At 48.5% G+C, this 11946-nt stretch overlaps 1 protein-coding gene across 1 annotated transcript in view; it reads left to right on the top strand.

The window, feature by feature from the left end:
* The first annotated feature begins 5573 nt into the window (after positions 1-5573).
* Positions 5574-11946, top strand: part of LOC145393735 (zinc finger SWIM domain-containing protein 4-like) — a 222871-nt gene continuing 216498 nt past the window's right edge. Inside the window, exon 1 of the mRNA XM_080267778.1 lies at positions 5574-5937. Within this exon, the coding sequence (XP_080123904.1) occupies positions 5574-5937 (364 nt within the window). The remainder of the gene's footprint in view (positions 5938-11946) is intronic.

Genomic DNA, 11946 nt, shown 5'->3' with positions numbered 1-11946 from the left:
GACAGGTGTGGTATTGTGCAGAGATGGTGTGGTGGTACAGGTGTGGTGGTGCATGTAAGCATCAATCAGGTACATCAGTCAGTGCATTATTAACCGTGTGAGGACAGGCTGGGGGGGGGGCGGCCTTTACCTGTTCCCCCGGTACCACATTAAACCCGCACCTGGAAAAACACGAGTTCTGTTCCCACGCCGGTCAGACCTTGGGACAAATTTGGTTCGCCCTTATCTCCGTTCACCCAGCAATACATCCATCTAGATCTTGACAATAAATCCCGAGGGGTGACTCCGATGGCCGCGATACAGGGCACAGAGGCGCTGGACACCTGACGTTCTTGGCGCCGAGGGAGTTCAAAGGAGTTTAAACGAGAGGAAACGGGAAAGTCCTATTTCTCTACTTCTACACCAAGAAACTTCCCATATTCCCCTAACTATGCTTCAGTACTCTTCCAGTCCTATAAATTTTCAGTCAAATCCATTTACAACACATCTATACTAACTTTACTCGAGCCTACCTACCTACCTACCTACCTACTTAGTTCTATTGGTCCATTCAAGTCTGTCATCGGGTAGGTTATGACTATCGTAACAGTTCTGTGAGTAAGACAAGGATAGCAGAACACTACTAGACGCCCTTCCTCTAGGCACTGTAATGCTTGCCCTCATCACGAATTCAGAGTACGAGATTTTCCTCATTTTGGCGGAAAAAGACATTGCTACGACGTTACATCTCATTCATAGCACCTCTTCGTGACTAGCCTCGTCCTCTAGCGTCAGTCTCTTCTTACAGCTCAGCGTGCAAGATGGAAGAGATGAGAATATTAGGCCAACTTGGAGTGAAAGGGGTGTAGGATCATGTTTCCGTGTCAGTCTCTTGCTAAAACTCAGCATTGAAGAGGGAGAGATGGCGATTTTACGCCAAGTTAGAGTAAAAAGAGTATAGAAAATCTGTCCTGCATTGAATAAAATCGTGTTTAGAGCAAAAATAAAGGAGAATGTCATCGTACTGAAGGGGTTACGGAGGGCAGTATGTGTTTTATTTTATTTTATTTTCGTAGCAAATCTTTCTTAGCGATTTTGTTTCCGTATTTCACCTTGACACTCTCACCTGTGCTATTCATTTCGTTTTAGTGCCGACCTTGTTTCCGTTAGTCAGGTAGATGATACTCAGGTGTGATGGATAAAGTAATTCGCTCAGAAAAATGTGTTCAGGTTTCTCTAAAGGCACTGAAAATACGGCTCATCGGTAACGTCAGCTTAAGAACGTTTGTGATGGGACGGCGATAGTTGGTGTGTTTTATCCTGAGACTTTATGTGTGTGTGTGTGTGTGTGTGTGTGTGTGTGTGTGTGTGTGTGTGTGTGAGAGAGAGAGAGAGAGAGAGAGAGAGAGAGAGACGTGTGTGTGTGTGTGTGTGTGTGTGTGTGTGTGTGTGTAGAATCTCCCGAAACATCCCATTAGAAACATCCCCCATCACCCCATTCCCCTCCCCATTCCCTCTGTTTTGGGTTCCCTCACCACGACCTTGCCCTTTACACCTGAACTATTGACAGGGGTTGATCTTCCATCCTCATTAATCTTGCATCGGAGTTTACCTGCATACCGGTACTCCTACATGCAATTCTGAGTTTACCTAGATACTTATACTTGCAATAGTTTACTCTTTTCACTCTAACTTGGCCTAGAATTGCCATCTCTCCATCTTGTTTAACACTAGACTATGATGCTAGTCACGAAGAAGTGCTGTGGAAATCTTGCAGCAAAGTATACCTGCATACTCATACATACGGTGGTTGTTCACTCTTTTTACACTAACTTGGCCTAGAATTGCCATCTCGCCATCTTTAACGCCGAGCTGTAACAGTAGATTAACAAGAGTATGATGCTAGTCACCAGGAAGTGCTGTGGAAGGGATGGAGAGCTGTAGCGTTGTCTCTTGTTACTGAGCTCCGTAAAATAAGCGGCAAAAGGACGAATATCTGGGCCAGGTTGAAGTGAAAGAACTAAAATTATTTACTTTTTCGCTGCCAGGTTGATTATTATTTTTTACCTGAACGTACCTGGATAATTTCATCAGGTTAATTCGTTTTTTCTACCGGAACGCACCTGGATAATTTCTACAGGTTAATTACAGGTATTTTATTACGGAACGCACCTGGATAATTTCTTCAGGCTAATTAGAGGTATTTTACTACGGAACCCACCTGGTTAATTTCTACAGGTTAATTACAGGTATTTTATTACGGAACGCACCTGGATAATTTTTGCACGTTTTTTACGGAACTCACCTGGATAATTTCTTCAGGTTAATTACTGTGACTTTTTCGGAACGCACCTGGATAATTTTTTCAGGTTAATTACAGGTATTTTTTTACGGAACGCACCTGGATAATTTTTTCAGGTTAATTACAGGTACTTTTTTACGGAACGCACCTGGATCATTTCTTTTGGTTAATTACGGGTGAATTTTTTGAATTAGAAGGGGAATTGTTAGACTTAATTGACCCTGTAGTAGTAAGTTGAGTAAAATTATTGAATGAAGTTGTTTGGTGGTAGTTTAAGAAAGACGTCATCGGGCTGAAGGAGTGAAGTGAGAGTAAGAGAGAGAGAGAGAGAGAGAGAGACCTGTTAACGTTTTGATGTTTTCCTTCTCAGATACGTTTGCTACAGAGAAGCCTACGTTTATGCGGATCAGTATACCAGTGTTAAGTTCAAGGTGTCTTAAGTGGCTGTCTGTCTTCCGGAACCCCACTCGTCAGGTGTATAAGGTAAGAGAGAGACTGATAGATATACGGATAGATAGAGCGTGTCATTGTGAAGTTTGAGGCTGTCTGGATATCTGTTTGGGAGCTCAGGTATCTGGTTTTTATTAGGTGAGAGAGAGAGAGAGAGAGAGAGAGTACGTCCGTGTCAAGTTCAGGCCTTCCGTAATCATGCCAGGAGATGCAAGAAGAAAATACAGTATTGAATTTCAGGGGTTACTGCCATCATAGTAACGGCTGCCTGCTACGAAATATTCTCCCTGCGTCAATCGGGAATTGGTCACGTGTCGTTTCAGCCAGCAGTCCACCACTGTACCACTGGACCACCACTTCTCCCACATCAATCCTCCCTAATCTGGCGGGCGTGTGAGAAACCAGTAGAATCTCTACCACTTCTTGTATGGTGATTTCCTTCCTGTTTTCTTTCTGCATCTCCCAGACGATTTCATACCACGCGAAGACTCCTTTTTATAACTCCCTCAGGACGATGATATCTTTTTGAATGTATCTTGCTACCTCAGGGCAAGTTTATTCAGCTCTGGGCAGGAGATGCAGCCCTTATGCCGCCTTGCAACCAGTGAAGGGGGTGGCCTGGTGTGGTGCGGGTGGGAATGAGAGAGGGGACGTAAACCTGCCTTGCTTTCTTTGGCCTTAAATTCCCACTACCCTTGCCAATTACTTTCTCCTGTAACTTTGCTGCCTTCTGGACGTTTTGCTTAGCTTTAGGGCCCAGGGACACCTAGGATGAGACTGTGAAGGCAGGAGGTGAGGCGGTATGGCATGGTGCGGGGGTGAATAACAGAGGGATCCCAAGCCGCAGCATTTTCCCATACATTGTTGCCAGTTCCAGATGACGTGACTAAGGCTTGAGCAACAGATCCCTCCCACTGTATTCATGCTGCCTCCGTGCGGCCTTATTCTGCTTCGGACACAGTGAGATCAGGCAGGAGGTGGTGTGGTGTGGTGTGACGTGGTGCGGTGTGTTATGGTGTAGTGTGATGTGGTGTAGTGTGTTGTCGTGAGGATGGAAATAACGGAGGGACGTAAAGCCTGGGTAACGGACCATTGCCCAGTGAAAGTATCGTCTCTCACTCCTCACTCCTTTTTCTCCCTGCCCTCCCTCACACCCCCCTCACCTCTCCTCCTCCCCCTCCCTCATCCTTTCGTCGGGTGTGACTGTGTGGGTGTGAGAGTGACTGGATAGGTGGGGAGTGGGGGAGGGTGGTAAGAGGCGTGGTGTGAGTCACTTGGTAAGGTATAGGTGGGGGAATGATTTGAGATGTGAGAATGATGGGAATGATTAGTTGGATGAGAGAGAGTGATGGATTAACAGAGAGAGTGTGAGGGTGATTGGATGGCTTGAGGTTATAAGGACGAAGGACGACTATCATCTCATTGCTCACCTCTTTTTTCTCCCTCACCCGTCACCCTAACGTTGGGGGGATTGGAGAGAGAGGGGATTGTGGGTGTTAGAACAGGTGTTGGGGTGAAATTGGGGAGGGGTTGAGAGGAGTGGGTGATAGAGGGTGACAGTGAATGAGGTTGTGGTTGAGGGAGTGTGAACGTGACTATAGGTGCGTGAGGGTATGGACGAAAATATGGATGTGAGAAAGACAGTGGGTGTAGGAATATGACTATGTGTGAATCAGGGTGGGTGATAGTGAGTGAGGCAGGATGGATGACAGAGGGTGGGAAGGCAGGGTTGTTGTGAGAAAATGAGTGAGGTTAATGAAAGATGAGTGAGTCAGTTTTAGATATGGTGATTGAGCGAGGTGAGTATTGCAGATGCCAAAGTATGATCGGTGGGGTGGTTACTGTGGGAGAATGGATGAAGGAGCTGGTTGAAGGTAACTGGGTGAGGCAGGAGTTTTTAGGGTGACAAGAGGTATGATGCTTGCAACAGGGTGGGTGAAGAAGGAAGACGGAAGCAGGTTGGTGAGTGAAGCAGGCAGGATTAGTGAAAAATGGAAGGGTAAGGCGGGGTTGGTGAAGAGAGGGTGAGGGAGGGTTGGCGAAGAAGAGAGGGTGAGGCAGGGTTGGTGACGAAGGAAGTGTGGGGTAGGGCTAGTGAAGAAGGAAATGTGGCAGGGTTGATGAAGAAGGGAGGGTGAGGTAGGGATGGTGAAGAAGTGAGGGTGAGGTATGGGTGATGAAAAAGGGAGGGTGAGGCAGGGTTAGTGAAGAAGGGTGGGTGAGGTAGGGTTAGTGAAGAGGGGAGGGTAATGCAGGGTTGATGATGGTTGAAGCAGACAGGGTTTGTGCAGAGGGTGGGTTAGGCAGGACTGGAGATGGAAGGTGGGTGAGGCAGAGTGGGTGAGGGTGGGCCAGGGTTAGTGAGGTCGTCTGTACTCTGTGCTGGTGAGGTTTGGGTGCAGCGGATGACTGTGACACACGTAGGAAGATCAAGTTATGTAAGGCTTGTGGCTGTCAAAACAACTTTTAATAATGTAGTCCAAATACAAGGTATTGATCGAGCTTATGCTAATTGATGACATTCCTCTGTGCGGGCGGTGTGGCGTTGGCGGTGGCGGGGCGGCGGTGATGGCGGTGGGCGGAGAGGAGCGGGCGAGTGTGACCCCAGGGGAGGCAGGCCGCCCTTGAGGCTGATGGCTGTGCAGGAAGCAGATGGCACAGGGCCACAGCTGGCACATGTGTATCACTACTGGGGTTATGCACTGGCCAGGGCCCCCGGGGGAGGGGCCAGGGGCGGGGCCACGCTCCCGGAGGGGAGTTGATGGGCGGAGTCTCCGATGCGTCTGCGCTCGTTCGGGTTAAAGGTCTGCGGCAGCCTCTCGCAGCCAGTTGGAGGCGAGACATGATGGAGGGAAGAGGTGTTAGTGCGGTCCACGTGGGCCATAAAGTGGCTATGGCCAGTGATGTCGGGCTCGGTGGCCCACAAGTCAATGGTGGAAACCCAGTGCGTAGTGTGGAATCCTTGCTTGATATCTGTGCCAAAATAGTGGCTGAACACATCCCGTTCCAGCGGATAGAGGAGCGGTACAGCCGAATCCCTGAGCCAGTACAGCGGCGGATCATCTACTGGTCCTTTCCGCGGCATGAGGCCGACATAAGGATGTACTCGTGCTTCTCCTCCGTCGGCAGCGACCAGCAGAGTCTACCTTTTTACCGCGGCCTGAGACTAGTGGAGTCCGGCATGGTGGAGGGCGTCCTGCAAGTCGGTGAGTACTTCAGCACTGGGACCTGTTTGGGCTGACTCTGGGGACTTCGTAACGACTCCTCCTCTGCGATTTATTTTGTTCAGCGTACCTCAGTAATCCGCTTGTATGTATCTGTGTCGCTCTTGAAGAGATATAATCAACCAACAAGGGAATATGAAGGCGTATAATGGAAAATAAGCCGCCCAAGAAAAGTGCTACGAAATTTCTTAGTACCCATAGCAGCGGCAGGGAGTAGGCCTGGCCCCGGGCATATCACCCTCCTCGCTTTGTCCCGTACACCCTATACCACCACACCAACACACACTACCACTCACATCCACTCTCTCACTATACCACCCTCCCATCCACTCACTCTCTACCACCCTCACATCCTCACTCTACCACTCACTTCCCCCTCACTCTGCCACTCTCACATTCTTCCTCACTCTGCCACTCTCACATTCTCCATGTCTTTGCCACTCATTCATCCTCTCTCACTCTCACCCCACATATCAACCCTGCATCATACTCATTCCTTGCTCCAGCCTCCCTCGCTCCCTCACTCGCTCACGTCCTCACACATTCCAAACATTATAGTCACATCTTCACATTTCACAGTCCACACACATGTCCACCCCATGTTTTCTCACTCTGCACATCACACTTACACGTAACGGAGCACACTCATTCCACACACACACACTCACTGCTCACACAGCATATCATCGTCCACACATTACACACATCCTCTCTCGTTCCACACATAATACCTCGCACACCACTCATTCCACACATCACACATACCCCTCACTCCATCGCATCCTCTCACACACCACACACAGCACATCATTGCCACCCTCCCACTCTCATTCCACACATGCTTCACAACCTCCACCTCCAGTGATCACATTCCACACACCCTCACACCCCTTCACATCGCCTTTCACTCCACATCCTCTCACTCTCCCTCACATCCTCTCACACTCCTACATATCCTCTCACACTCCTGCACATCCTTTCTCACTCTCCCTCACATCCTCTCACACTCCATCACATCCTCCCACTCTGCCTCACATCCTCTCACACTCCTGCACATCCTCTCTCACTCCACATCACGCATACACATCTCCTTCTGTGATGTTCTTTGGCCCCCTCACCTTCCTGCACACCTGTTCCAGCTGATTCCAACCTTACACCTCTCTTAGAACCCAGGCTAGTAATACCCACTGAAGGAAAAGTTCTTGACTGGGGAGACGAACACTTCTGGCCCCACTTGGACCTATTTTCGGCCCACTTCGATCCTCTGTAGTGAATATACTTTGAACTTTTAACAGCACTGTGACATCAGGACTCTCCCACAACGTGATGTAACCTATCCTGACTTCCTTCTACCCCGGTGATGTTTCCTTTCTCTTGTACCCCGATGTTTACTCACTTCCTCCTACCCTGGTGATGTGCGATGATGTTCCCTGACTTCCTTATAGCCAGGTGATGTTTAGTGATGCTCCCTGACTTCACCTACCCTGATGTTTGTGACTTCCACCGCCCCTGATCCTTCTTACATGCACTCAACGGTTCCCTCATTCAAAACCTTTCCTGTCTCTTCCACCGTACCCCCCCCCCTTCCTTTTTCCCTTTCTACTTCCTCATCCTCCTGTCTCCTCTCCTCTCATCTTACGTCGCTGCCCTTTCCTCTCTCCTTTCCTTTTCCCCTTTTTCTCTTTGCTTCTCTTCTGCCTCCTTTCCTGTCCTTACCTCGTCCTCCTCTTCCTCCTGTCTTCCTCCTGTCTTCTCTTCTTTCCCCCATATACCTCATCTTTCTTCTTGCTTTCCTCCCGTTTTTTTTTTTTACCATAGCCCCAGTGGCCACTCCTCTCCTCTCCTCTCCAGTCCTTTTTTCTCTTCTCGCCTCTCCACTTCTCTCCTCTCCTCTCCTTGGTACTTTTTACCGTGTACTTACTCTATATCCCCAGCTGCCACCACTTAGCTTGCTCTCTCTCTCTCTCTCTCTCTCTCTCGTACGAACTGAACCTTGCCCAATCGCACAGCTCTTCTCTCTTTCACAATCTGTACCCCCCCCCGCTCTCTCTCTCTCTCTCTCTCTCATTGGTACTGATCCCCCTTTGCTCTCCTTGGTACCGTTTTCTCTCTTACGTCCCATCCTTGCACTTTCTCCCTCGGTAGCTACTTATTTCCTTCAAGACTTGCATATTTTCGTCTTTATTCATGCTACTGAGCCTCCAGACGATTTTATTCAGCTTAGGAGAGACGTAAGGAACTGGAGGGGTTAGATACAGCTTTCACATACCCTTCCAGTTCGACGATTTTTCTTCTGTTGGGTAAAATCATCGTGAGGAAGCAAGTATAGGCTGTACCCAGAGTCGTCATCTTAGTGAACGAAATCAACTTATTCTTGTCCTCCTTCACCCAGTGCTCTTCTCTCTCTCTCTCTCTCTCTCTCTCATCGTCCTGGCCCATATTGTCCTCTTCAGTCCTCTTCAGCTCACTGCCGGTACTGTCCCACTCTCACTTTCTTCCATCCTGTCCTCCTCACCTCTTGTTCTTCCACTGTAATCTCATCCAGGCTTACCTACTCTTACTTCGTTCTGCTCTCTCACTGTCTTCTTTCCAGTCCCTTCTCCCGCCATCTCGATATTCTTCCACCGTAGCTACAGTATCTTCTTGCTGCATGTATTGTCTCTTTACCTATCCTCTCTCACCGCCCTATCTTCTATCCAGTCTCCTCCTAGCCTCCAGTGCCACCTTCTCTCACTTTACCCTCCCAGTTCTTCTCGTCCCTCCGTCCACTCACATCTTAACTTCCGTCCACTCTTGTTTCCCCTGCTATCCCGCTCTATCACCCTCTCCTACTCAGTCCTCTTCCACTGTCCACCCCTATCCCACACTGTAGTTCATCTACTTATTCTCTTCCCAACCTACTATCCTATTACCCAATCCTCTCTCCAATCGTGTCTTGCTCTGCCATACTGCGTTACTCACCTGCTGTCTTGCCCTTACATCCTAGAACGAACGCACTCTATCCTCCACCCATTCTGGCTCCCACAAGCCTGCCTATCCAGTAGTACCACCGCCATCTCACCCGCCCAGCCCTCCCTATCCTGCTGTCTCACCCTATCCTGGTCCTCCCCCAGTCCGTTCCACCTACGCGACCGTTTCTTGTGCTTTCCCACCGCCATCTTCTAACACACTGTTCTCTCCTACTATCCACCTGTAACCCAGTGTTAAGTTCAGCCACTCACTCTGTCCTTTACCCATTCTGCCCTCCTACCACTCTGTCCTCTATCCAGTCCTCTCCCAGCCACCACCATCTCACTCGCCCTACCCTCCGGCCACCTTCACCACCAACCAACCCACACTCTCATCCACGGCACACTACTACCATCACCTCTCTCCTATCCCACCCATTCTCCATATTTCTCTCGCTAGGGCGGGGATAGATGCGTTTCTAGCCTAGCATCCCGTATTTCTTTGCACCTCAGGGTGAAGCGAAGCCTTGAAAATTAAAGAACAACTGTAAATATAGCACTAGAGCCAAAATGAACGCTTGCATCCACAGCACACCACTACCACAGCCTCTCTCCTGTCTTACCTGTCCCCCAGATTTTTCTCGCTAGGGCGGGGATAGATGCTTTTCGAGCCCAACCTCCCGTATGTCTTGGTACTTTAGGATGAAGCGGAACCGTAACAATTAAGGAACAACTGTACATGTAACTATATAGCCTGTTTGAACACTCGTACCCACAACACACCACTGCCACCACCTCACACCTACTCTTCCCATCCTCCATATTTCCCTCGCTTGGACGGGGGTAGATGCACCTCTAGCCCAGCATGCCTTATTTCCTGGTACTTTAAAGTGAGGCGAAACCGTGGGAATGAAGAAACTGTAGTAAATGTACCGGGGATGGAGTCTGAGCACATAGCCTAAGCTTGCCTCGGGTACCATATTCACCGACACTCTCGAGGTAAATCCTTTGTCTGCTTAGGGCTTTTCTGCTGCATAAAGTTGTCAGGGGTTAAAAAGAATCACATACCATTCAGCAGACGCAGCGAATCGGTTACAGGAACGTAATCTGCTGACTCGGGTACGTAGGCTTTCTTTAAGGTAAAGAGATGAGTCAGGAGGCAGTGAGAATAGATGCTTATGGTACGTTTGAAGAAGTTATAGCAGCGATGTTGTTAGGTTAGGTATGTTACGTATAAGATTGCCTGCTTATACGTCTTTCCTCACCCATATAGCAACCAAACTAGCGATTGTTAAAGTGAGAAGATATAGCTAAAGTGATTTCTGGTCTTGGTTACCTGCGTGTTGGTAGTGAGGTTAAGATTATTCATGTTGGGTAAGTGTACATTCCACCCCTGTGTTGCGGAGGGCCTGCCAAGTGGGACTAACACACACACACACACACACACACACACACACACACACACACACACACACACACACACACACACACACACACACACACACACACACACACAGGTGGGACTTAAAGATCTAGTTGAGTTTACCAGCGATGCCCTAATGGAGTGTGGAGGGAATAAAATTACACAAGTTCCCATATCATTTGCTTGCATTCCAGGGCGCCCCAGCCTCGTCCGTAACCCATAAGTCCTTGGGGAGTTTGGCAGCAGTGGGGAGTTTAGGCAGCGAGTGGGGAGTTTCATAGCAGCGAGTGGGGAGTTTCATAGCAGCGAGTGGGGAGTTTCATAGCAGCGAGTGGGGAGTTTAGGCAGCGAGTGGGGAGTTTCTTAGCAGCAAGTGGGGAGATTGGGCAGCGAGTGGGGAGTTTTAACAGCGAGTGGGGCGTTTCATAGTAGCGAGTGACCTTTGGGAGTTATATGGTAGTGTGTAGAATCCTGTGTCGTTAGGCTGGGCAGTACCGTATGTAATGGCCATGTCCTTAGCTGAGGTAAAGAGGAAAAACATTAATAAAAGTAGGTAAATATAAGGAGGGCAAGGTAAAACAGAGGTAGCAAAGGTAAATATGAGACAAGAGACGAACTGAAGAGGGAAAAAGAGGTATGTATAAGGGGTAAAGAGGTATATATCATCGAGAAGAAGGTAAAAAAAAAAGAGGGAAATGTAAGAGGTAAATTTATATAGGGTAAATATAAAGTGTATTTACATAGCTTATCGTTAAAGAGGTGCTCTATAATGTACTAAGCCCACAATAATTGCTAAGTGTCTAAAGTTTGAAGCAGGCGGTACTGTGTGTGTGTGTGTGTGTGTGTGTGTGTGTGTGTGTGTGTGTGTGTGTGTGTGTGTGTGCTCAGGACTGTACACACAACAGAATGGGCACAGGCAGGATGGAGGCACTTTGTATTACTTCCTCACATTCCACTCTAGGTTACTGTGCTGGTGGCTTTGTGTGTGTGTGTGTGTGTGTGTGTGTGTATTAATGGATAGGCAAGTGAATGTATTGGTACCGTATTAGAGGAGTGGCATCGTAGTGTGGATGGGGGATAGGAGGGGACGTAGCCGTGTTCAGAACGGTACTCGCATTCCCTCGTTTTCCTCTCTTCTTCGATGACTGGACAGCTGGTGTGTATGAGATAGCGGAGATCAGCTGTTGTGTGTTTGAGAGAGAGAGAGAGAGAGAGAGAGGCTGATATGGTCATTTCGTAGTATTTCTTAGCATTCCACCATCATGTACAGAGTGGATTAGGTAGCTGATGCGTGTGAGTTTGTGGAGCAGGGAATCTGGAAGTATGAAAGTGGATCCCGATGGTTTTGTGGATCTTCTTCGCATTCCACACCCATGTGAAATGTGGACGAAGTGGATAGTTAAGTGTGGGTGTGTGAAGTTCAGTGGATGTGGTACTAGATAGGAGAGAATAAGTGAATCGGCTAGAGATGTAAGTTGATTCGTAGTATCCATAGCGTACTTCCCGGCGTGTGTGTGTGTGTGTGTGTGTGTGTGTGTGTGTGTGTGTGTGTGTGTGTGTGTTGAGTAGCGGTGTGGTTAGTGGATTTTGTACCATATCCCTCCTTGCATTCCACTTTCC

This window comes from Coenobita brevimanus, chromosome 25 (genome assembly GCF_032717465.1).
Source record: "Coenobita brevimanus isolate Jiangsu-jjx chromosome 25, ASM3271746v2, whole genome shotgun sequence".
NCBI classification, from domain to species: Eukaryota; Metazoa; Arthropoda; class Malacostraca; order Decapoda; family Coenobitidae; genus Coenobita; species Coenobita brevimanus.
Note: the sequence above shows the minus strand (reverse complement) of the source record. Positions and strands in the feature narration are given on the sequence as shown.